Source organism: Balearica regulorum, chromosome 1 (genome assembly GCF_011004875.1).
Source record: "Balearica regulorum gibbericeps isolate bBalReg1 chromosome 1, bBalReg1.pri, whole genome shotgun sequence".
Lineage (NCBI taxonomy): Eukaryota > Metazoa > Chordata > Aves > Gruiformes > Gruidae > Balearica > Balearica regulorum.
Genome location: NC_046184.1, coordinates 6,534,292 through 6,560,870, shown reverse-complemented (window position 1 = coordinate 6,560,870; position 26,579 = coordinate 6,534,292). Strand labels below are relative to the sequence as shown.

Below are 26,579 nucleotides of genomic sequence, written 5' to 3'. Positions count from 1 at the left end.
GATCCAGGGGCATCCACAGCTTCTCTGGGCAACCTGTGCCAGGGCCTCACCACTCTCACAGGGAAGAATTTCTTCCTAATACCTAATCTAAATCTCCCCACCTTCAGCTTAAGACCATCACCCCTTGTCCTGTCACTCCATGCCCTTGTAAACAGTCCCTCTCCAGCTTTCCTGTAGCCCCTTTAGGTACTGGCAGGCTGCTATGAGGTCTCCCCAGAGCCTTCTCTTCTCCAGGCTGAACAACCCCAACCCTCTCAGCCTGTCCTCGTAGGAGAGGTGCTCCAGCCCTCTGATCAGCTTTGTGGCCTCCTCTGGACTCACTCCAACAGCTCCATGTCTCTCCTGTACTGGGGCCCCCAGAGCTGGACGCAGTACTCCAGGTGGGGTCTCATGAGAGCAGAGTAGAGGCGCAGAATCCCCTCCCTTGACCTGCTGGTCACACTTCTTGTGATGCAGCCCAGGACACGGTTGGCTTTCTGGGCTGCAAGCGCACATTGCCAGCTCATGTTGAGCTGCTCGTCCAGCAACATCCCCAAGTCCTTCTCCTCAGGGCTGCTCTCAATCCATTCTCCACCCATCCTGTAGTTGTGCTTGGGATTGCACCGACCCACGTGCAGGACCTTGCACTTGGCCTTGTTGAACTTCATGAGGTTCTCATGGGCCCACCTCTCAAGCCTGTCCAGGTCCCTCTGGATGGCATCCCTTCCCTCCAGCGTGTCGACCACACCACAGTTTGGTGTCGTCAGCAAACTTGCTGAGGGTGCACTCGATCCCACTGTCCGTGTCACTGACAAAGATGTTAAACAGTGCTGGTCCCAATACCGACCCCTGAGGAATATCACTCGTCACTGTTCTCCACTTGAACATTTAGCCATTGACCACAGCTCTTTGAGCACGACCACTCAACCAATTCCTTATCCGATATTATGGTTCATCATAATATTTTAATAGGGTCTGTCATTGCTATGTGAATGTATTCCCAATTATTTTGCATTAATTACATAAAAAAGATGTGTGACAGATTCTTACAAACATTTGCATTCATTACTTTCCACCATTATTCAGGTCAAGCATCTTTATCACTAAAGCTGTAGAACAAACCTTATTTATTTTGGTTCATTTGTTTGCTCCCTAGGGAGAAAACAGCACACACAATTAGAAATTTTAAAAAAACTATTTTGCTTACACTTTCTATGCATATGTAGAGAACTTCGCAAGAATACAGCAGCCTGAAAATGGAAGAAATCACATTTCCTTTGAATTGTTTATGCAGTCCTACTCCTTGAACATAAACACTTTCTTCTTTGGTCATTCTTATTTACATAAAAGACCACCTGCACCTATTACAACAGCATAGCATCACAATACTTGCCAGAAGTCCAGTAATGTCAGAGACACAGGAGAACAACAATCCACAGCTTGCCTATTTACCTGGATTTCAGAAAGCTAAGTACACATGATGGCACCTTAAGTGAGTATTATCATGCCTGAAAATGCCTACTCCGTTGTGTACAGCCTTCTTACCGCTCTAGTTTTTATATGCTTAGCTGGTCACTCATGTACAACTGCTGTGGTAACACCTGCTGTGAAATCATAGCTAAGGTTTTGTCCTTTTTTGTGGACTTTCAGGGTGAAAGAACACTTGAGCAGCTGAGCTGCAGGAGGACTTTCTTTGAAAACATCTTAGGAAACTAGGACTTGCTGAAAGTAACTGGGACTTAGAAGCCATCAATGCCCTCTGAAGGTGGGATTGGGTCTCCTACATGTTTTCTGAGCTCCAGGAAGCACGAATTTATCTAACTGTGGTGACATATGGTTGTTACATTCTGTACAACTTTGCAAGGGAAAGCTATGCAAGAATGCTTTAATTACCCATGTAGCATATAAGCATGCTTATATTAATGATGCCTTTACATCTGCAACACAAAAATATGAGGTGCAGAGAGGTTAAGAAATGCTGTAGGATTTCATAATGCAGTATCAACCAAACAACACTGTGCTTTCTGAACAGACCAGTCACCAGCTCCTCAAAAAATTTTGAGGAATTGTTTCCTTCCTGGTGCATCAGAAACTCATCTGAAATGCCATCCCCACTTCTGAATTTAAAGGTCCATATGTGACATACTTTTGAAATGGAAGGGGAAAAAAAACCCAACCCAAAACACAGAAGACATTCCCTACCTCAGCATCTGCCAGATGTTTATCTGCCTATGCTTGAGCTCCTTGGCAGAAAGTATCTGCAAAATATGCAGCATGTAACTAATGCTATCACAAACCAAACCAAAATCAAAGTCCATTGAGAGGGTACAGGACCAAGAGAGAGGGAACCAGGCATCTCCTGGCCTCTGCCAGTGCCACACAGTGAGTCTGGATGCACCTCCCATAACTCAGGTGTGCTGCCATTTCATTTTTCACCTTCCAACCATTTTCTTGCCCTGTTGTTTACCCTGTATGCCTGTTAAGACAAGGACTGTATGCTTGTTGAGACAGGGGGAATAAACAAGAGGAGTTAAGAGATGTGCGCACACCTGCAGAGCTATGATGTCATTGGCATCATGGAGATGTGGTGGGATGGCTCCTGTGACTGACTGCAGTGTTGGAATGGAAGGATACAGGCTCTTTAGGAAGGACAGGCAGGGGAGATGAGGAGGGGATGTCACCTCTATGTCAATGACCAGCTCTGTGTGAATGGAGCTCCACCTGGGGATGGATGAGGAGCCAACCGAGAGGTTATGGGTCAGGATTAAAGGGAGGGCAGGGGCAGGGGACATGATAGTGGAGGTCTGCTACAGGCCACCTGACCAGGAAGACTGAGCAGATGAGGCCCTCTATAGGCAGATAGGAGCAGCCTCATGTTCACAAGCCCTGGTCCTCCTTGGGGACTTCACCACAATATCCATTGGAGGGACAACACAGCAGGGCATAGGCAATCCAGGAGGTTCCTGGAATGTGCCGATGATAACTTCATTCTCCAAGTGATAGAGGAGCCAATGAGGAAAGGTGCCATGCTGGACCTTGTTCTCACCAACAAGGAGGGGCTGGCAGGGAATGCGAAGCTCAAGGGCAGCCTTGGCTGCAATGACCATGAAATGGTGGAGTTCAAGATCCTCAGGGCAGTGAGGAGGGCACGCAGCAAGCTCACTACCCTGGACTTCAGGAGAGCAGACTTTGGCTTCTTCAAAGATCTGCTTGGTAGAGTACCATGGGACAAAGCCCTGGGGGGAAGAGGGGCCCAAGAAAGTAGGTTAGTATTCAAGGATCACCTCCTCCAAGCTCAGGAGCCATGCATCCCAGCAAAAAGGAAGTCAGGCTAAAGCACCAGGAGGCCTGCATGGATGAACGAGGAGCTTCTGGACAAACTCAGACACAAAAAGGAGAAGCCTACAGAGGGTGGAAGCAAGGGCAGGTAGCCTGGGAGGAATACAGAAAAACTGTCCAAGCAGCCAGGGATCAGGTTAGAAAAGCCAGATACAATTAAATCTGGCCAGGGATGTCAAGGGCAACAAGAAAAGCTTCTATAGGTACGTCAGTGATAAAAGGAAGAGTAGGGAAAACGTGGGCCCTCTTCGGAAGGAAACAGGAGACCTGGTTACCTGTGATATAGAATCATAGAATCATAGAATGGTTTGGGTTGGAAGGGACCTTAAAGATCATCTAGTTCCAACCCCCCTGCCATGGCCAGGGACACCCTCCACTAGACCACGTTGCCCAAAGCCCCATCCAACCTGGCCTTCAACACTTCCAGGGATCCAGGGGCATCCACAGCTTGTCTGGGCAACCTGTGCCAGGGCCTCACCACCCTCACAGGGAAGAATTTCTTCCTAACATCTAATCTAAATCGACCCTCCTTCAGCTTAAACCCATTCCCCCTTGTCCTGTCACTACACTCCCTGATAAACAGTCCCTCCCCACCTTCCCTGTAGGCCCCTTCAGGTGCTGGAAAGCCACAATCAGATCTCCCCGGAGCCTCCTTTTCTCCAGGCTGAACAATCCCAACTCTCTCAGCCTGTCCTCATAGGAGAGGTGCTCCAGCCCTCTGATCAGCTTCACGGCCTTCTCTAGACACACTCCAACAGCTGGAGAGAAGGCTGAGGTACTCAGTGACATTTGTGCCTCAGTCTTCACCAGCAAGCGCTCCAGCCACACTGCCCAAGTCACAGAAGGCAAAGGCAGGGACTGGGAGAATGAAGAACCGCCCACTGTAGGAGAAGATCAGGTTTGAGACCTGAGGAACCTGAAGGTGCACAAGTCCATGGGACCTGATGAGATGCATCCACAGGTCCTGAGGGAACGGGTGGATGAAGTGGCCAGGCCACTCTCCATCACATCTGAGAAGTCATGGCAGTCTGGTGAAGTTCCCACTAACTGGAAAAGAGGAAACATAACCCCCATTTTTAAAAAGGGGAAAAAGGAAGACCTGGGAAACTACAGGCCGCTCAGTCTCACCTCTGTGCCTGGCAAGATCGTGGACCAGATCCTCCTGGAAACTATGCTCGGGCACATGGAAAATAAGGAGGTGACTGGTGACAGCCAACATGGCTTCACTAAGGGCAAATCGTGCCTGACAAGTTTGGTGGCTTTCTATGACAGAGTTACAGCGTTGGTGGATAAGGGAAGAGCAGGTGATATTGTGTACCTGGACTCGTGCAAAGCATTTGTCACCATCCTGCACAACATCCTTGTTTCTAAATTGGAGGGGGGTTGGAAGTAGATGATCTTTAAGGTCCCTTCCAACCCAAATCATTTTGTGATTCTATGACTCAATGACTCATGGGTCTTTGTAGTATGCTTAGATAGGGTGAAGAGAAAAAGGAGCCCACAGGCATCATGTGGCTATCAACATTGAAAAGAAACCAGACAGTTCAGTGCCGCCCAATATTCCAGGTCATCTTCTCTAAGTAAGAATAAGCATCAGAAAATTAAGAGAAAAAGGAAACTTCTGTTCTTGGTTGGTCTAAAGCAACCACTGAAGCCAAAAATCAAACATACAAGGACACTTCTGTAAGTTGTCCCTTCTTAGATTCTCAAAGCTAAGACAGAGAGAGAAGAGAAGCTAGCGCAACCCAGGAACAATAGATGCGCAGGAACAGTTGAAATTTAGATGCTATTGGCAGGATTATCTTTAGGTCTCATATATAGTCAGCTCAAAAGGAATACATCTTCCAGAAAGGTAAATATTCTTGCAATGCTATACTTGTTTAACATTCACCGCTGTATATTCGTCATTGCCCACCTATTATAATGACAGAGTGCAGTTAAGTAAACACCACTGCTGCGTGAGAGAGGTTCGGTTTTAATACACGCAAGTGAATTAAACTAGACGTAAGCAGGTTATGAAATAATGAGAGAGTTGCCAAGAATCAAAGAAGAGATTGAATTTAACCATTATTAAAATGACAAAACTTGGGATCGCCAACTGTAAACAATTTTCATCACCTAATTAAACATCCCATTAGTGTTTTCAAAAGAGATGGCTGGCGGTGGCCACTCAGAAAAACTGTTGACTTTGCAATGGTTTGTGCTCCGAGTTAATGGAGTTGATTTCAAACAAGCACTTCCCCCATGCAATTCATTACAATCGCATCAAATCCTTTCGCTCTGGAATCAAAACATGAGCCCATATTGCCCAGCACGTGGGGCAGAAGCCTGCTGCTCTGCACCACTAACTGCCCTGGCCATGCAGAGAGCAGAGGGAGGAGCTGAAAGCAAGGCACTGCTCATAACCTGGACAACCTTGCTGGATTAGGATTACTTAGCGTGCAGAGTAATAAAAATAAAAAATAAAATAAACACAACAGGCTGGGGGCAGGGGCTGAGCAAGGGAAGAAACAAGGAGCCGCTGCTACACATCTAATTCTGTTCTCATTCTTACATTGAGTTAAACCGTACAGCTGGAAATGAAAAAGCAGAACCCAAAGCATGTGTTATAAAGACGCACTGCCAATAAAAATGAAAATCCCTAGAAAAAGGTTAATTTCCATAAAGATTTTGATGCATGCCAAGTGCCCACTGACAGGGCATTTTGCAGTCGTGAAGAACTCTCCTGTCCAAAGTTTCTCAGAGGTGCCTAACCACACATTGGCATCGACTTCTAGTGTAAGGCTTGACCAAGACTCCCCAAGCATGTGTGCAACCCTAGATGTGCTGAAGTGCTCTGCCAAATGCTTTGGAGTGATCTGTGGCAGAAAACTCCAATGCTGTGATTCCCTTCTGCGCCACCACCCAGGCCAGGAAAGCTGAGCAGAGCAAGAGTCGCCTGCAGCTTGAACGAGATATTGTAAAGGTTCCCCAGATATCCATAGAAAACAAAAAATTAAAGAGGGTGAAGATTTGTTGAACTGTTCTAAATTACTGCAAGCCATTGTTTAGAACAGGCTCCTTTCTGTCTTTATCTCTCTTAAATAGAACTGTATCTGAAAATATATTTGTTTATGCAAATTGGACATCCTTCTCCTATTTGAATTAGCACCATAAGTACATTCTGTATCAGTGCAGACATACTCGATGTATTTAATGTCAACACTGCTAGCAATGATGGAGATTGGAAATATTGCTCTGCTTGTTGGCCATGGAATAAATTTGCCAAACAGAATCAGTGTAGCTCTAGAGTTTAAATTAATGCAAGCAACACTGTTATCAGTAGTCTTTAGCCTGCCACTCTTAGCTTCTAACAGAAACATTTAGGAATAGGAAGCATTACATCTGGCTACAGCTGCATATTACATGGTCCATTGAGACTTAGATGCTGATGGCTGAACTGAATAACAAACAGCTGGGTATAAATGCAAAGATCAGGGAATCATAAGAAAATGCTTGTATAGTATCTTTGAAGCCTCAGACACAATGATACTGTATTAGCGCTATTAGCATCACAGAATAAAATAGCCCGAGGATTAGCGTTCAACTCCCCAGCATGGGGAAACAGCGACTTTAAGGCAGGTAGCAGCACTCTTTTCTGACTACTGTAATATTTATATTCAAATAGTGTATTTTATTAAAAACTTGGTTGTGAAACTAACATCAATCCCGTCTGCAGTGCCACGTAAAAGTCAGCCTGCCTCAGAAATTATGGGACATACTTCCTCTCCATCCTTGGGAACGTCTTGAAAAATCTTCTAAAATTAAAAAACTTGGTATTTTCAGTGCCATTGGAAATTTAAGACACAAAGATCTGAAATTAGACAAACTTGATTCAATACATGAACAAGCCAATTTACTTAAAACTATGTTTCACTCCCCTGTAGGTGTAAAGGTTGCCAAGAAGAAAACCCAAATACCAGACTACTGGTGTGGTCACAGTGATGGGTCTTCTCAACTGTCCTTCAGGTGTTCACAGAAACACAAGCTTCCCTGCAATCCTTGTAATTCAGCAGCTTCCACTGAATGAGGAATTTATTTTTAAGGAAAAGAACAAATGAGTGTTATTCTATTAAATTTACTATACAGATTACACGTTGCCAGGAGTGACACTAGACATGACTCTCTGACCTACAAAGCAACAGTACAGAAAGCATCAAAAGACCTCTCTAAGGCAACTGAAGAACAAAGACAAAAAAATTTGAGTGTGGCAGAAGAGAAAACCTAAAAATTGTCACTAATTGGCATAAGGGAAGGAAAAATAGCTTTATAAAAAGACTGTTTGTTCAGTAAGTGAAAGTGAGCAGTCTGGACCTGTAAAACCCAGAAACCCATTTTCCTTCCTTGTTTGAACTCTCCATACCTTCCTAACTGGACATCCTACAGTTCAAAGAACACTTCGTTAACTCTTGTCCATCTATACCAGAATTAGCAGGGAGGGGGATGCCTGGGGAAGGGGATAAGTATGCAAGCTGAATATAGATATTTAATACGAAAAATGAAGAGCACCTCTCCTTGTAGCCTACTCAACAGAGCATGTCTCTCCCTGTACTGAAGGTCTTCAAATCTACTGAACATTCCCATCTCATGAAGACAGCCACTCACACTTCTGAGGTACCTTAAAGGCCAAAGAGATCTCCCCAAAGACATCCTGAAGGCCTGAGGACACATAGCTTTGATTCAGCAAACAAGACTGAACAGGCTTGAGACTACTTTTTGGATTCCAATGGAGAAACAAATATTCACGAGGACAGTCATGATGATTTGTTGAGTAAATGTAGCACTGGGTGCTGTTGCAAGCAGAGAAAGAAAATACATTTCTAGCCTGCCAGAGTTAACAGATGAGGAAGAAAGAAAGAAAAAATGATTCTTGAAAGGGAAACAGCTACATAGTCATGTTATAGTTCTTGAGCATTAGGAGCTGACAGAAAGTTGTAAGGTGACACGGCATAGAACACCACCATGCATAAGAAGCAAGCAGAAACACAGAACCTTGCATCTCAACAGAAATTCATCATAAAAAATAAAATCAAAGGTGGGTTATTTTCACAAGTTGGCATGCCACTGCCCTTTTATCTGTCTGGGTCTTGATATTATTACGTAAGAAGAAACTCCCATCATGATGGTAAGACCAAAGTGGGTTTAACTTCAGCAAAGAAAATTGATTCAATTTCTCTACTGGAAACACAGCCTCTGCCAATGTTGAAGATAGCTCTGAGAATTCAGGAGCATTAAAGAGGCTAATGTACTTGAGCTTTGTTCTAATTACTTTTCTTAATAAGTTTTGCTGGACCACTAAGAATAGATACTGTCCTGGGAACTCCAGCACTCAATCACCATGGTGTTCCTGTGCATATCTTGCAGCAATCAGGCAGCAGAACATGGAGGCAGAATTACCAACTTGGGCAGCAACTGCATAAAGCCCGTGGATCTAATCACCCTTATTGTCACCTGGCTGCAACATGAAGTTGCCCAGAGCCCCTTCCGTGGAAAGCTAGATGGTCATAAACAGATATGTAATAAGACTCATTATTTCATCCAAATTATCTTTAAAATTGCTTTTAAAAATAACTGTGAACTTATGAAGAGCATCCAAATTATCACTTTCTTTAGAATCAGAAAAAACAACCAGACTGAAAGGAAAGCAGTGGACACAAACTAATTTCAGGCCAGACTTTGATTTTATTGCTTCTAGCAATAAATTCACTGACCTACATGCATGCACTTATTAATTGCTCATGGATGTATAGGCATTCAGGACCAACCCTTATTTATTAGCATTCATGTGATCATTCAACACCACTACCCAATGCGGTACATCACAGAACCAATAACTGCATGCACCTTTCTCATCAAATGCATTTATCTCCCTGGGATCATCCCTACAGGGTCAAATTCCACTTTCAGAGAAGATTCAATGTCCCACTTATTGGAGGAAAAAAAACCCAGCTCAAAACTAAAGCTCAGGAGAGGAAAAACAATGCATGAGTGTTAAGAACAGGCGATTGATATACTATGATTCCATGAATTTCTATTCTAAAATGCATACTACAACACTTCAGGATTAGCTGTCTCTACCTAGTAGGTTTTGTCTAAGTTTCCAGTGCTGCTTTTACCCAATTAGGGAGTCAAGGATACGTATCGCCTTTCTGCTTCTGGTTCTTCAGCTACTGGAACTGAAGATGGTAACATTTTGATGTAGGGAAGAGGTGCTTTACTCAGATGTGCAGAGTTTGAGCTGCAGCACTAAAACTCCTTGATGTCAGGAGAAACCAGAAAAACAGCATTCTCAGTACTATTGCTTTCCTCCTGAAAAACAGGGCTGTTCCACAGCATGGCGTGGTAGGAAGTTTCAACACCCATGTTATGACCTGTCTAATAAATCTTTGATGTTATACCAATCATGAATAAAATACCAAATCCATGAAAATAGTATTATAAATAAGCAGAGTAATTACTCTGACTTTATTTATACTGATCTCAATTACAAATTTTAGTAACTAGTAAACTAGTTTCAATGGCAAACTACTGGAAATAACAGCACTAGCTTGATCTTCAAAAGGTCATAATTTTCAGTGAAAAATGCTCTAACACAGGCTAACGGTGCTGGTTTCCGGTATGTGAAAGCTACAGCACTGGGCCTTATAGTTTGATTTTTATAAGCCTTATAATGAGAGTGGAGAGGATATACATTCCATTCTTCAGCTGCATTTTTGTTCCACAAAGACTGCAATTTTCAGTCTCTTGAAAATGTAATTATAGATAATGTTTGCATCAGTGGCAAGAACACAATGAGCACATGGGGCATGAAAACTCCACTCAAATCACATCCTCTTAGGTTACGAAGCTTGTCTTCTGCCAAGAGTGGAGGCATTTCAACAAGCTAATGTTCAGTATGAAAAGGATTGTGGTTTGTACTAACCCATACATACATTCTGCTTTTATTTTTCCTGTCATTCTACTCTTTGCATAGGGAACCTCCATAAACCAGAACAAAGATTAATTGGTGTTACTTTGAAAATCTGATGTCTATAAAAAATTTGAAATATACGAACCAAAAATATCGAGGTATATCAGTACACCTTGTTTAAATGACCATACATTTGGCAGTTGCAAAGGTAAATCAAGATCAAACCAAAAAGACAGCAAGTGGAAAGGTATCCATGTTAGAAGAGGGGAAGTCACTTTGAGACCAACTAACCAGGTTCAGGTCAGAAGTGAGACTAAAGACTGTTTCAAAACTAACATGACCAGGAAATTCAGGAAGAGAAATCAAGCATTGGATGTGGTCAGAAGATCCACCCAAAGTAAATTATTTTAGGGTAAAATGAAATTTAGGTATCTGGTATTAAAAAAGAAATATGTAACAGAGGAGTTCTGCATCATATAAATTAACCATATCCTAAGCAAAAATTATTTGTGCTTCTATATTCAGTGTAACTACTTGTCCGCCTCAGTAGTAAACCAGAATCAGCCTGAGGCATAAGTGATCTTGATGCCGCTTTGGTGCTACTTTCAACATATCCATCCCTTAGAGTGCATTGAGCGTCTTGACGAAGAAAATTAACCTGCTTTCTAAAGAAAACAGAGTTTTACACACAGAAAGAAGAGGATGCATATTTGCACATCAGCACAAAGAACCTACATAGCATCCCAAAATCTCACGGGCGGTTAGGTGTGGGGGGCAGGCAGACCCAGAGCTTGATGCCACAGTGTTCCCCAACCAGCACAAAGGGGTGAGAACGGAGGGCGGTCAGCAAGCAGAGAACCTCGTCCCACTGAAGCCCACAATTTAACTGCAAGTCTTTTGATGCCATTAAACTTACTGCCATAACAGATCAAGATGCCTTTTTTTTTTTTAAAAAGGGAAAAAAAGGAGATAAATGAATGCCTTAAAATCCTGAAAGCAAATCAGGATAACCCCAAAATACATTGCTGTCAACCATAACTTTCTCTCCAATTCATACAGCATTGTGATTCCTTGCACTAGGAGCCAACACTCGCACTAATTGGGAGTCCTAGCATGCAGCTACCAAAACACTTGTCTTCCAGCAACCCCGGGGAGAAGCACACAGTTGTGTTTCATAAGCAAAGAGGAGAATCAGACTTAAGCTCTGTCACACTGAATATGTCCAATCAACATAAATTCTTTGTCTTTATTTGTTCACGGTGCATTTGGATCACAGATACAGAATGCTTTGAAATCAAAGGCAGTCTGCCCATCAACTCAACAAGCCTTGGATTCAGTCCTTAATTTATTCATAAAACCCAGTCTTTCTGGAATCTGAATCTCTGAGCTGATTCTAAACCACTCGTGTTCATTGAGTTTTACCACCAGTTTCACTGTATACAAAGTTAAAGGCTTAAAGAAAGGGCCATAATCTACTGAAGCCCATATTTATCTTCCTGCTGCATCATATAACTTGCAGATACATATACTTACTGTACAGGGGAATACCATTCCCCTTAATGATAAAAGTTTCACCTAAACACCTCAACATTGAAGCAACTGCTCACACACAAAGTCTGTCCGAGCTATAATTTGCGAGAATTGCTTAAAATTTGATTAAATTTAAGTCCTACTAGTTTAACCAGGTCTTCTTTCGATGCTCAATATTCCTGGCTGAAACTCCCAGCTTATCATGTGGAATTAACAGATGCCCTTGAGAAAGGCATATTACGTAGATCCACAGTGATTTGCATTGGGTAAGTAGGGCAACTTGTGGTTGTGGGGGGGAAAAAAAAAAAAAAAAGCCATGACAGTATCGTATTTGGTTCACAACTGTTGTACGAGACTGTTTAAAAAAGAGCTGAGAGAACCTAATAAAACATCCATTACAAAAATGCAAGAAAACCTACTGTATTTCATCAAGCAACACTTTTAATGGACAATAGATCCCCAGAAAACCTAGAAAATCATAAGCAGGGCTGATAATTCCAATATGCTGGGACAGTGAGTACAGACCAAAAAGGATGGTTGTACTTCCAAGGACTTTCAAGACATGAGCTACTAGGTGGATAGTAAGAATATAAAATCATTAAGCAGTTCAGATCTAAATTCTAGGTGGTTCTCCAAGTTCAATAGGTTTCTCTAACCTATCTTATCAAAGAATGAGGAAAATAAAGTACATATTTTGCAGATATTTATAGGAACTTCTCCTGCCAGAGAAGCTGGGGAGGAATCATGGAGGTATTTGTACTATCATGGCTTTTTTTTTTTTTTCCCCCCACAACCACAAGTTGTTGAATGGATGGTGATAAGGGATAGCAGAGCAGGGCGGGTCTTACCTCGCGAGGTAGGAAAGGGGGGAAGGCTTCTTGCAGGCGTGCAACGTGGAGCAGAGCATGCTGAAGGCTCCCAGCATTTCAAACAGATATAAGCAGGGCAAATTGCATATGTCAAGGACAGAGAAAAATATGACATGAAGTGGTAAGAGACTGGAAAAAAAGAGTTTTAGCTACGTTGATGGATTTTTAAAGTGCTAGATGCTAAGCTTCTTCACTGATAAAAAAAAAAAAAAAATCCAGCTAGATCTATGAGGGTTTTCATTATTTACAGCATATTATAGGATTGGATAAAAGGGCTTTGTTTGCTGGTTCTTGGCAATGTGCTTATTTGCTGTTAAATATTTACAGATTTTTTTTTGCCCAAAGATTTTTGGGGAAGGAGAGAGAAGTTGATTTATTTCCTTCTAAGTTTCCTTGAAGCCTTCCAGGTTCATGTTCAGAAATTATCAGCAGCAATTTTGCATTTTCTGGGATTTGAGGCTTTGCTGAGCTTAAAAATAAAATCTTCATTCCTGTTAACGCAAACGATGCTTCACTTTTTAAACATAACATTAATTTTAAATGACTATTTTCTCTGCTAAGTAATCCTGAATTTGCATCTTTTATGAAAGTCTGCCTAAATGCATACCTTTCTCCCCCCATTTTCTTCTGCACATCTCCCTTCCACAATATTCATCTTACCCAGGGGCCTGGCATCTCTCAGCTCCAAATTCACTCTGTATTTGTGACTTCAAACCAAACAGAAAAATTAGAGACCCGACTAGCTCAAGTCAGCAGCAGTCCTCTCCCTTTCCCACTTGAGTAGAAATGGAGAGCCTAGGGAAGCTCAGAGACCTTCAAATCCTCTGAAGGCCAGCAAAGTAAAGAAGTCTAAGTATCCCCTGATGTGGAGGTGAGGACAGAGGGAGCAAAGAGGCACAGAAACAGCCGAAAAGTCTCTAGCTCCTGCAGAGCTTCCAGGTAGCAACATGGGCATCTTAGCAAGCTGAAAATTGTTCCTTTCTGAATCCCGGCGCGTAGCTCTTGCTACAAGTAGCCTGCTGTTCCTCAAAAAAGACACACAGGCAACAACGATGCTGATGCAGGACCTGTTCCCAAATCCAATAAACCGTACACGCAGGGGGAAGGAGAAATGACCTAAAGGAGCTTGGAATAATACTTTGAAAACACGGGGATCAGTCAGTGCTGTTGAAGACTGCTTGGACCAAACTAAGCCTCGTAAGCAATGTTTCTAGCTGGAGAACAGATCTCACTTCTCCATGAATTACCGCACGTTTGCTCCAAAGGAAGGGTTTGCACAGGACATTGAAGAGCTGCTTCTATCTTACTTTACAATGACAGCTAGGAACCCTATGTCAACATCTACAGGGCAACGTTGTAATGGCCATTGTAGGAAAAAAAAAAGCTCAAAAATACATAGAATCTGCCCCAAAGTCATTATGCTCTACAATATACAATACAGCACACGAAGCTTCATTCCATTCCAGTGAAATACCCCAGGAACAGCACAGGCATGAGCATCATAAGATATTAAAACTCTGAGGTTTCTATCCTACGCAGCTTTATTTTGAATATAAATAAATGCGGTCTCACAAGCAAGATACTAAGCTACACTTAAGCAATAATGAAATCAGGCAAAACCACTTGTTTTAAAAATCTGTGATACACTGTTGGACTTTCCGTGACTGTATCCGAGCGCTGTTACGAAGCTGCTGCATTTAGTCTTTTCTCCACAGACAGCAAGCCAACTTAAAAGAAAAAGTTGTACTGTGTCTTCTGCAGCCAAATGATAGAGATGTATGTTGGTGAAAGCTGAGAGCCCTCAGGCGTCGAGATGAATCCTCCTCTCTGGCAAAGGGGAAGAAGTTCGTCAAGAACAAAAGAAACCCCCTGCCCCAACCTGAGATGTGTGAACATCCCTCAAAAGAATACACGCCAAAATAAAATCGACTTATCTTCCACTCCATCATCGAGATAGGAGCTCACTTGGATAGCAAGGTAGAATAGCATCTGAAAAGTTAGTTGCCTTATGTTTCTGCATTGAAGTTCACTCTGAAGCAAGCGATGGGAAAAAGACTGCGAAAAGTGTGTATACGATTACGATTCATGGTTCAGAGCCGGACAGCCTGGCATGGGACGCAAAGCCCAGCATTATGTATTCCTCATTCAAGCCAAGCTCCTGTAAACCCAATGGAAGTTTGGCTTGGACATGGACCACAGGCTATGGTCGCTAATAAGATATAGAAAATAGTGCTTTACGTGTCCAGAGATGTTCTCTTTCTCTAAGAATTGCTTCATTTGTCATTTATTTTTCCACATCCTGCAAAATTAAATGCTAATTTTATTTTTTCCTCTTCCCTCTGGTCCCTTCCTACTCAATCCTGATCTCCAGAAGGAGTTGGCAACTCTGAACCTGCAGGAGAAAGCCAGTGCTCACCTTGCAATCCTAAAATTTCAGTGCTTCAAGGAAGAAGTTGCATTACACGAGTCAGTTTAGGACAACGGGAATAACTTTTGCAATCCCTGGAGAGATCATCTTGACCTATAGCTATCTCTTAATTAGGCACTTATGGTTTTGCAGTAAGATCTCTAAAGCAGCCACAAATCAGGATATTTTCAAGAATCAATTCTGAAGAATAAATTCATACCTGAAGTATTAGTCACTATAATTTCCTGAACTTAGCGCGCTCTTTTTTTTTTTTTTTTTAAAATAGCAGGGGTAAAAGTAGTTTGGATAGGGAAGTTAAAGTAAGAAAAAAAGGTTTCTAAGCAATAAAATTTTGGAAGAAGAAATGAAAATGAATTTTAAAAAAAATACTGAAAGTTCATTTACTGACTAATGAAATGATCAACTTTTCTATATGTTTATACAGAAACACTGCAGATGAAATGATAGATTTTTTTTTTTTCCCTCCTGAAAGACATGACAAGGTGATCAAGTTTACCAAATTGCACAGTGAAATCAAGCAAAACCGCAGCCATCTAACTTGCAATTTCCACAGCGTTTTGTATGGAAAGCAGGCACAGAATAGGGCTTTCTTTAAGCGATAGCCACTGGGCATGGAGTGTGTTTGACAACGTTTCAGACTCCTAATGCTTGTTCTACAATCCATCTGTGGTAAAATATTAAAAATAAATAAAAGCATTTATTGATAAAGGGCATAGCCAGATGTCTCTCTCACCAGTAATGAATTGCAAGTGAAGGCTGACAGATCTAAGCAATTGAATGAGCCAGGAAAAAAAAAAAAAATTAAAGAGAAGAAGGGAATAGATCACTTGGGTTTGTAGATTTTCAAATACAGTTATCCTCTGTCGGAAGTTAATAATTTTCAATTACCTGGGTTTGTTCCAGGCAAATGAAGCGCACTTCTCTCACACCAGGCCAGGCACCGTCAGTGCCCCCGGACCAAGTGCCACTGAGGTCTGGAGTCGATGACACAAGTGGGGGGTCACACAAGCTGCGGATTTTTTTTTTTTTTTTTTTTGCATCTCTGAGCAAGTTGGTGATGTGAAGCCATGGAGAAGCAAGAAATGGGAAGAGTGCGTGTGTATCAAACAAGACAGTGTCATGCCTCTGGATTAAGAGGATGAGGGATCTTCATTATTTTTCAGGGTTATGAAACAAAAGATAGCTCTTGTCAGCTGTGACTTGCAATCAGACTGGAACTGCTTCAAAGGACACATGATGTAGGAAGAGAGCGCAAGAAAAAGCACGGTACAGTCTGGGGCAGAAATGGTCATAGTTGGTTCAAAAGGAACTACTTGTCCTCCCATCGTGGAGACACCCACCTAAAGGGGGGCGTGTAGCTGGGTATCTCCCATCTCTTACCCATACCTCAACTCCACCGTTGTCTAGGGGCCCCTACGTTTGAATGGGAAGAAACTGAAAAAGTTGGAAACAAGCATCGCGATGAATTACCCCCACTACTGGGAGACAGTCAGTATTAGGCCTTTCTGTCATGACTATATCACCTTTACGATGTTAACCTGCATGGAAGAAGGAAAACAATAATAATAGATATAAATCAGTAGATCGCTAATGCCATTTTCATGAAAAAGCAACGGCTGCATCTCTGAAATAACCATGGTCGTAAACTTTAAAACCCAGAGTAAGATCCACAGAACAGTTTAAGAAATTAACAGGGACATGAAGAATCATAAATCAAAATAGTCAGGTTGCTGCTGTTGTTTTTCTGGCAAACCTGAAGCGGCTCATCTTGCATAGGCTGACAGGGAAAGGACGGACATGAATTCCCTACATATTCCTTCGCAGAGGATGAGTGCATCCCGGGTGGCAGCGGGGTGAACTGGGCACAGCTGGACACATTTCCTTCCCGCCAGGCTGCCCCGGGCACAGCTGGACACAACCGCATCCCTCCCAGCGGGGCTGGTGCACTTACAGGCACCGGGTAAACCTCTCCCCGGTCCCACGCCGTAAGCTCTTTACCTCAGGTACGGTGATATGCTGCACCTGATAGTAAGCAATGGGTAAACTCACAAAATACCGCTCAGGAGGCCGACGTGGAGTCCTTCCCGCTGCTCTTGCACCAGTGTTTCTTTGGGAGCATTGCCTTTGAACTTGGCTTCAAGTTTTGCCTTGCCAGATAGGCAAGGGCAGCCAGGCAAGGGAAAAGCTGACCCAGGGCAGAGACCAGACTCAAGGTACTCGGTCTTCTTCCGCTGAGTTGTAAAAGGCAGGAGAACATAGCTGTTCTTTTCAATATAAAGCTTTTTTTTATATTTGTGTAAACCCACAGGGAAAAAAAAAAAATCAGAAACAGGCACTATTGGTACAGTAGGCAACTCCTTTGTGAATTGGCTCATTTAGGCATTCATTTAAATACAGTAATTAAGATTTAACACAAAACAGAAGCTGCTTTCAGATGTCATTTTGAAGGCCAGATGATCTCCTCTTTATTAATATTATAATTTTAAACTATTGTCAGCTGATTTTTCAAGGATCAAGCTGTGAGCAAAGAGAATACACTGCTGAAGTGGGTGCTATTACGTAACACAGTCTCAATGAAAATGAGAGATTGATTATAAATCTGCGATACAGAGGATGGATAAACGGCACAACTAAATCTCAGGGTGCTTGATCTGTACGATAGGAGAGAATTTATAGCTTCAGCATCTGCCATTCACCTTTTCTATTTAACGCCATATGGAAGAACACAACAGCGTTTAAGGCAACATATTTCTGAAAACCTTTACGAGAAAGCCAGCAGCTTACTGCAAATGAAAAATGAAATCCTGGAGGGAACACAAGTGCTTCTCTTCTTTTCCATAGGCATGCGGAACGCGGGAATGCGGGGGAAAGCAATTAAAGTATGATGATTCTAAAGGGGAATAATTATTTCACAATTACTTGAGAACATTACATTTATTGCTCTAATTAGTTTTTATTTTCCAAATAGGCATGCTTGTTCCTGCATTTTTCTTGCACCTATGAAGGTTTTTCCTGTTTTCCCACTTCTTTGCTAAGGAAAGCTCAGCCTCGCTCTCTACGTCTATGCTGTATTTTGTGACTTTAGCCTCTGGTTAACCTTGCCCTGCCACCAGTTTGTTTTAATCAAAGGAAACCATGTCAGGAGATGTAATATACTTTGCAATTATATGAACACACTATAGGAAACACAGTTTGTAGAAATGAAAAAGAAAATAATAAATCACCTCTCTACTTTAAAAGGAAAGAGGTTTTTATATACTTAAACTAGAAGACAATAGCTTTTCTCTAGACAGTTATGTCTTGCCAAAGCGTATTCCTTGCATTCCAGGAGCTTTTAAAGACGAAAAGATTTTATACACCTTTTCCCTATATCAGTTGGGTCAAATATTTTTCTATTAATCTATGAATTAATTATGAAATTTGAATAGTCCAAATGCTCATAAGATATCGAGCATCCTAAAGTGCCAATGAAATATTTAGAGTTATCAAAGTTTTTAAAGCAATCATAACTGATGATTAATTTGGATGATGAATACATGTGGGGGAGGCTTAAAAACTTGTGAGATCATATCACAGGAAGTGGAAGATATATTTAAATATTAATGTGCTGAGAGTTATTATAGGTTAAATACTGAATGGGGTTCTAGGCAGCTACTTGAAAAGATGAGGGGGAGAAGGACACCATGAAATCATAATTACTTAATTGACATCCAAGATTTATTTTCCTTCCTGAAGCTCTTTGTCAACCAACAGTGGAGAATTTTCTTCTTCTTTTGCTCTGCTTTCCCTCAGTAGTGGCCCAAGGAATCTGTCATGCAAGTAACTTAAGTAACAAGTCTTAATGCTTAAAATAAAGCTATTACTAAATCAAAGTTTGAATAAAATGCCAGTATAAGGATGAGGCTATGGACTTAAAAAAACAGCTGATACCCAGCTATCCATTTTCCTGTAGCAATTCATGGATTTGATATTCTACAGATTAAAAACCCCATATAGTTGAAAAATTATTTTTGACAGTATGTTGAGTTTTCCCTGCAGTGAAGTTTAAAAAAAAAAAAAAAAAAGTTACATTTATTACCTCCAGTTTACGCTTGAAAAAGTCGTATTTTGCAGGTTTAATGCAGAAAGGGAAGTTTTGGTTTTTTAAAGTGCAAGAATGCCTCATGACTGATGACATCCCTTATTTATTAAACAATAAATACAAACAAAAAGTATTGAAAATTGATCTCCACTGCCTTTTTAATCAGCATATTGCACATATATCTGATTTTGACTTATCTTGGATAAAAAGAGGCAGGAATTCAAAGACTAAATACTTTTACGCATAACTGCCACGGAACTCATGCAGTTGCATGTGGACTGCTTTAAGCACCATGTATTTTATTGACATTATACCCAGCTACCAAAAATTGAAGTCAAATTTGAATTTGTGTTGGTAATAAAAAACCCGCTATTACTCATTTACATTAAAGGTAATCCCAGGCAGTGGAATGTGTAGCATGGAACCGAAAATCTCTGGTGGTACTGCAGAAATCAACGTGGGGGGTTACTATGATGAGTATTTAATCCTCAAAGCAACCACTTTACAACCATCCAGTTGGCATGTACATGTAAGTCAGTGAAATTACTAAGCAAATTACACTGAATTCACATTTTATAACTGCACTTAGTAACCATTAACCCTCTCCTACCCTGTCCAAATACACACACACACATTTCCACCTATATCTTTTCTTCACAGTTGCTTCTTCCACACAGTTAACACACACAGGCCATGCATAACGTCAGTCAAACAATTTTGGATCCTTTAAGTAGAGCACTAACCAAGCGGGCTCTTTGCAAGCATTTACAACGGCTAGAGCATCCAACTTGCCATCTGCCCTCAAGAAGAAAAGTCCATGCATCTTCACGCTTCATATCCTAGACAGACTAACTTCCAATGCCATTTTATTAATGAATTTTTATTAGTAAAATTGGCATTCAATTACTAACCAGGTATGCTGATGCCATGCATATAGTTTAATTATACTAAATAGTCATGCTTAAAGTATCCCATGTTCTATTTTACTTATATTTAGCTAGATAACAGCAGCAGCAAAATCTGGAAGAAAGCAACATTTAAGAGCAATTAACAGTCTCACAGAGATAAGAGCCTTTTAACTTTGACAGCTATCAAGCTGGCAGTTAACTGTCACAATAGGTACGCACTGAAAACTAGTCCTTGAAAATTCTCTTTTTCTGTTGTTTGTTGGAAAAGAAAAAAAAAAAGGATGGTACTGAAAATAATTCCCTTTACAAAGAATTTGGAAATGTGTAAAGAATGGGAAGTGTAAGTGATATTACATGGTGCCAGTTTCCTAAAACATCTGATACACCACTGCATTAAAAAAAAATATAAAAAATATCTAGTTCTGCAAGTTTTCGCTGTGAACATGTTTTACATACATCTTGCTAATTACCTCACTCTAAGATAGATAGAAAATTCCTTTCTGCTAAAGACCGAACTAAGCTACACTCAATGGCTAGACCAGATGGCAAGGTTAAAAGTTTTGCGCGGCATCGTAACTTGGAGCATGCGCTGCGATGCCCTGTGCCACCCCGTCGACCACTGCTGGCATCTCGCTGCGCGGCTGGGCTGGACCAGCTAAAGGTGCCTACGTGCCCCTGACCCCTTACGCGTAACCAAACCGCGTTCTCGTCAGCACTGATTAGTCCAGAGAGTTGGGGACTTGCAAATAAACGTATGTCACCGCTTGGCTAGAAGGACAAAACAAAGATGTTTTAAACAGTGAATCAGAGAGTTTTAGGAAGGCAGTGTAGCAAAGCTTCCACAGACTTTCTTTAGTTTCAAGATTTCTTTTTTTTTAGGAGTAGAAGTTTCCTTAGTTAATAGCCTCGATATTAATTTGTATGCATGACACATGATCCCTTGAAATCATACATCTTCACCATTACTTAGATCAGCAGCAAAGCAAAGCTTGGTTAATACAAGGAAGCACATCACAACACGACCACTGATGATGCAGAAGGTAAAGTTGTTGTTTTTCCTTCAAGAGATTACAAAGTGCCCTCCAAAATATATGAGGAACCAGCACCAAATCCTACAAGGATGTGTGTTTAAGGATTTCATTCTTAAACTGCTGTGTTTAGAGATCCACTTAGAAGCTGACATCTCTCTAAAGTAATTTTTGTTTCTTTGGACACACATTAAGATCTGCGTCTGATGAACACCGACTGCATTTCAAACTGCGTTAAAATATATTATGGACGCTTTCCAGAGGAGTATAAAGACAGCAGAATGCAGAAGGAAGAGTTTGACACGGTGCTCCCCCCTCGAGGGGCAAGTTGAAGATAAAGTTATATAAGCCTAAGTGACAACAGGGCATCCTCAGCCGCAGTTAATAGTGCCTCTGAGCTTGGAGATGTTTGTTAGCAGTATCTTTTCTGACTGCCTGGAAGGACAGCAGGTAGAAAGTCTAATCAAAGCGGAGACGCTGAAAACAAGGGAAAGCTCGGCTGTGGCAAGCCCCTACAGAGGGCTGCGAAGCAAGCGATACGAATGTTCAGCTGTAACTTTGTACCCCGACAGTCAAACCTACGCAATTTTTATGCAAAAAGGGAGAAATACAGCACCTTTTCCCAGTGTCAATAAACCCAGGGATCTTACAATGGCAAAAAGAAAACAAAAAACAGCGTAAGTCATCCACACCAAGTAGCTTCTCCTCTTGCCTCCTTCCCCTCTCCCACACACTTATTAAACCTCAGCTGCCCGAACAACTGCCCACCGCTGAACATCCCCGCGCAGAACGTTGCTGGCTCAAAAGAAACCACTCCACCTTAGGAGAAAGTTTGCTTGCCAGTAAAGAAGGCAATAAAAGTCTGAATAGTCTTAGATGGGGGCACAGTATGCAACCTGATTTGTGCAAATCGCAGGTGACAGTCTCTGCTGCACACACGGGTTTATTTACACTTGTAACTTAAGCGCTGCCTCAACCGGAATAGCTCCAGTACAGAGTCAATGCCAAAGCCTCTCGCTTCATTCTAATGTAACTCAAACCACATTTGTCATCCCGATGAAAGAAGAAAAAGCAACAAAATAAAAGACATTTTGGATACAGTAAAAACGCAGCACAGCCCGCAGCCTTTGTATCTTTCAGCAAGTGACTATTTCCTCCTTTCTAGCTTTTATTTTTTTTTATATAAGGCTTAGGTTACCTGAAAATCCCTGTCAATTGGCAATGCCCAAGAGGATGATAATAGAAACTTTCAGATCAAGATTAATGGAGCAGAGACGGGCTAGGGGAATACTTCTCCTTCTGAAATTCCAGCATTCAGCGCCTTCCGATAAATCTTATCCCCAGTTCAACTGCATGTAAAACAACCATCCTCACCCTAATTAACACTCTCCGTGCCAGGCAGCTGTCTGGAACAGGATAAAACAAACAGACAAGAGATCCTTGCTTTCTGTCTGGTCTGACTCCCAGGGGACGCTTAGCATTTAATTTGAATTTAAAAACCGATGAAGCTTTTGCAAGAGGGCTTTTATTCCGCCGGGGAAGGTAGCACGGGTGGGTCCGGGCTGGGTGCCGGGGACAAGTGTCTGTGGAGGAATTCCCGCTGGGCGCGGAGGAGAGCGCACTCAGTTCTGCGCGACCGCTGCGCGTTTCTCCACGTTGCATCAGCAGCACAGAAACCCCCCGCGCTTCCCCTGCCGCCCCTCGCCCGCCTTTACCGACCTGCCGGAATGCCAAACACCCGGCTGCCGCCCTTTGGGGGGGGGCACACGCCACACGGAGACCACCAAGTGACTTGAGAAGGGGATGGGGGGTGGAAATAAAAGGGGGGGGGGAGGACCCCCTTCTCCTCCCGCGGAGGGGAGGACGGTGCGGGAGGGACGCGGCCGAAGCGGGGGCTCGGTGCCGGGGGGTTACCCGGACTCGGGGAGAACCGGGGCGGGGGGGGGGAATACCCGGCGGCAGCCCCGCCGCCACTTACATTCTGTCTGAGACCAGCAAGCGGCCGTCGACCATCATCTCCGGAAGGAAATCCAGCTTAAACGAAGAAGTCATGCTGGGCTCCGGGGGCGCCGCGGCGGTCTGGAGGGAGGATGCGGCGGGGCTCGGCGGATCCCACAACTGCGCCGGGCGGCGGAGAGGCAGGCACAGGTGCGGAGGCCTCCCCGCGGCAGCCGCCAGCCCCGGCAGTTGTCACATTTCTCTCCCCCTCTTGGTTTTTTCCGCCAATCCCCTCCGAAATCGACTGCTGAGGCAACTGTCGGTGGAGCGCCAGGTGCTGAGCGGGGAGGCGGAGCCATCTCCCCGCTGCGGCTCCCCGTTAACCCCTACGCCCCCGGCGGGGCCCGCCGCCCCGGGGAGAGGCCTAGCACCGCCACCGGGGGTGGGGGACGCGCCGCCCGGGGCTCCCCGGGGCGAGGAGGGGTCGGGGCGTCGCCCGGCCCGTGGGCAGCGCCCGGCCAAACTTTAAGGGCGGCGGCGTGGGAGGGAGAGAGGGAGGGAAGAGCCCGCCGAGCCCCAGCGCCCGCCCGGCTGCCCCGGCAGCGCTGCCCCACGCTCACGTTTCGCGTGTGCACCCACGGCGTTGTAAAGGGGGGAGCTTTGCCCCCGCGGAGTTAGCGGCCGGCCGCCGGTGGAAAACCCTCTGCTTCAATGTCTACGAGTGGGTGGAACAGACCCAGTTGTGCCCAGTACGGTAGGAAGGCGCAGTGCTGCCAAACTGGGAGCACTGGGAACACCGAGGCAGGTTGCTCAGCACGGGCTGTCTCTCCTCAAATTCCTGCCATGCAGACCTTGGCACCCACTAAACGCTCAAAGTGTTGTTACTGGCTGCCGAGAGACTAGCAGTAACTCTGTCCTCACTGATCAGAAATAGGGATTTAAATAAATAACGACGGTAAATCCTTCCTCACGTCCGTAACCTGCCAAAAGCCCGTTCCCAACCCCCTGCACTCGGAGTTGGCCGCAGCGAGCGCACAGACGCGACACCACCAAGACAAAATTCCCCACACACAAATAGCTGGAGCCACCCCACACACACACCCCCCCCGCTACCGCCCCCTGAAAATCTGTATAAATTTTCCTTTGCTTCTCCAAAACCTACTTGCTTCAATACAAAGCAGCTCCAGGCAAAAGAATATTAACATATTTACGAAGATTACTGGATGATCTGAGCAGTCTAGACAGACAAAACGTTTCTCGGCATTGTGTGTGCTTCTCCTTCTGAATCTCTCTCCAGGTTTTATAATTTGATTTGTTCTGGGTAATCAACACTTGGAAAAAAGTAACAAATGCAAATGAAAAACTACTAAACTTTTCAAAAGAGTATTCTAAAATTAAATTAAATTGACCAATAAATAAATATGCTATCTGTCAGGCCAAGTTTTATTTAAATTTTGACCAGCAATGGTTTGATAATTAAAATACAGACCAGGTGAAATTTCAGAGTCCGGCTTATTGCACTAAGAGACTTTTCCATTTTAAACAGTTAAAAGGAAGAAAAACCCCTCAGGCTGCTAAAATTTTTGCCTACTTTGCAAGTCTAAAGAAAGAAAAGGTTCACTTGGCCCTCAGCGTAATCCCCGTAGGACAGCTGCAATCCTGAACAGATATCTATAGTGTTATTAATCTGCTCTGTTCTATATGTTCGCATACTGTCCTCATCACCATGGCACCTAAACATCTACATAGAAATGCGCAAAGCAAAGCTATGGCTCCTCTTTAGTAAATTAATGGCAATTCCTCCACGCCACCCATCCATCGCGGTGTAGGACTATACAGTGGCTAAAAAAAAAAAATAAGTGCAAAGGCGAAAGAAAAGGAGAAACCAGCACAACTTTCTCCAGCTGGATGCAGCCACCTGGGTTTTGATCTGAGGCCTCCATGGTGGTTAATCTAGCCCAGAGCAGGGTTGGATTAACTTTCAATTTCAAAATCTTGCCACTGCAGAAGGGGCAGGTTTTAGCTCAGAAGAAATACGAGCAGCTCAGTGAGGATGAAGATATTCTTTTAAGTAAGAAGTCTCTACCCCCACTTCACCCTGTGCAGCTGGATCTGTACCTCTTCATCTTTTTTTTTTTTTTTTTTTTTTTTTGGATAACTGCTAAATCTAAGGGACTTCAGTCTCACCAGCCTGTCGCTTTTAAGGACCACAGTCCCACCGCTGCTGACTGAAAAGTGAATCTATGTTTTGCACAGGATGCAAAGCGGGGAGGAAGGCAGAATCACAAATAATTTTGCTTAAAACCGGCATATGGAATAGTGAGATCTTTATAAATTTGCCCCATTTCACAAGGTGTAAGTGCTTAAAAATGCTTCATTAAAACATATGTTCTTTTGAAATATTTATTTTCCTTTTAATTACATGTGAATTAGCTGGAAGAAGCTGTAGGGAAGCCCTCTTACTGACTTAAGCCTTCTCAGCAGTTTGTTAAATTCTAGCCTCAAATCCCTTGAGGGAATAGTGGATTCAAAGCAGCTTTTAATCATACTATAAGGAGGGTGAAGTAGTATGTAAGTAGGTCATAGAGAAAGCATTACAAGTGCATAGGTTATTGCTTTATTTAACAACTACAGTGTAACACACTTTTCAAAGCACATTTGCTTTTGCCATTTAAAAGTTAGAGGCAGGAACAGGGTCAAATGCAAAAAGAAACTCTCTCTGTAAAAGATACCGAGATATGACTCAAGGAGGGCTTATAGGGAGACACTGCGTTCGAATAATTTGGTTCTCAAACATAAATTATGTAGTGTCTGTGTATGAATTAACTCTCGAATGCAGAGGGTAAAAGTGGTGAAAAACAAAATTCTTTTTTAAAAAAACCCCAAACCTTGAATGTTTCACACTGTTACAGGCTCAGCGCTGTTATTTCTGACGTTCATACCAGCTTCTTGACCGGCACACGTGCGCAAAATAGCAACTTTTATTAAAAATGAAGGAAAAAATGAAAGCTTTGGTCCATTACTGTAGTACAGAGGGAAGTGGGGAAGGGGAATGGCAAATGAAGCTGCATTAATTTTCACAGTATAAATCAGACAATAGATGTAAACACTGGCTCAGAGGAGCTGCGTTCTTGCTGCGCTGTCGCTGCCTGCCGATAGTAAGCTTTTTCAGCTGGTAGAGCATATGGCAGTTTTGAGGCAGGAACCTGGAATTTGGAATCAGCAATTCTCGGGCTTTAATCCTATTCCAGCTACAAATGTCGCCTCCTATCCATCCTCCTCTCGTTTCAGAGGCGCAGACCCCGCTTGCCCCCGCAGTCGCATCATTTACTCTTTGTGCCTCGGTTTCTCCGTACGTCTAAGTAGGGCAGATGAAGCGATTCCACCTCAAGCTTGCAGATTAGTCACCGTTCAAGTGGCTTTTAAAACACAAAGCTAGACGCAATTTCTCCAAACAACTCAACCTTTGAAAACCGAACATCTCTTCAGAACAAAATAAAAAAAAAAAACAAAACAAAAAAACACCCCGC

General features: G+C 43.0%; 1 protein-coding gene across 19 annotated transcripts in view; it reads right to left on the bottom strand.

Annotated features, from left to right (window-relative positions):
- Positions 1 to 26,579, bottom strand: part of CELF2 (CUGBP Elav-like family member 2) — a 568,513-nt gene that overhangs the window by 224,859 nt on the left and 317,075 nt on the right. Inside the window, exon 1 of one of the 19 annotated variants that reach the window (XM_075763480.1) lies at positions 23,090 to 23,392. The exons of 15 other annotated variants lie outside the window; for them this stretch is intronic. In XM_075763480.1, the coding sequence (XP_075619595.1) occupies positions 23,090 to 23,163 (74 nt within the window). In that variant the 5' untranslated portion in view covers positions 23,164 to 23,392. Of the gene's footprint in view, positions 1 to 23,089; positions 23,393 to 26,579 lie in introns of those variants that run through there. 3 more of the 19 variants (XM_075763082.1, XM_075763409.1, XM_075763330.1) reach the window with 3 other exon arrangements.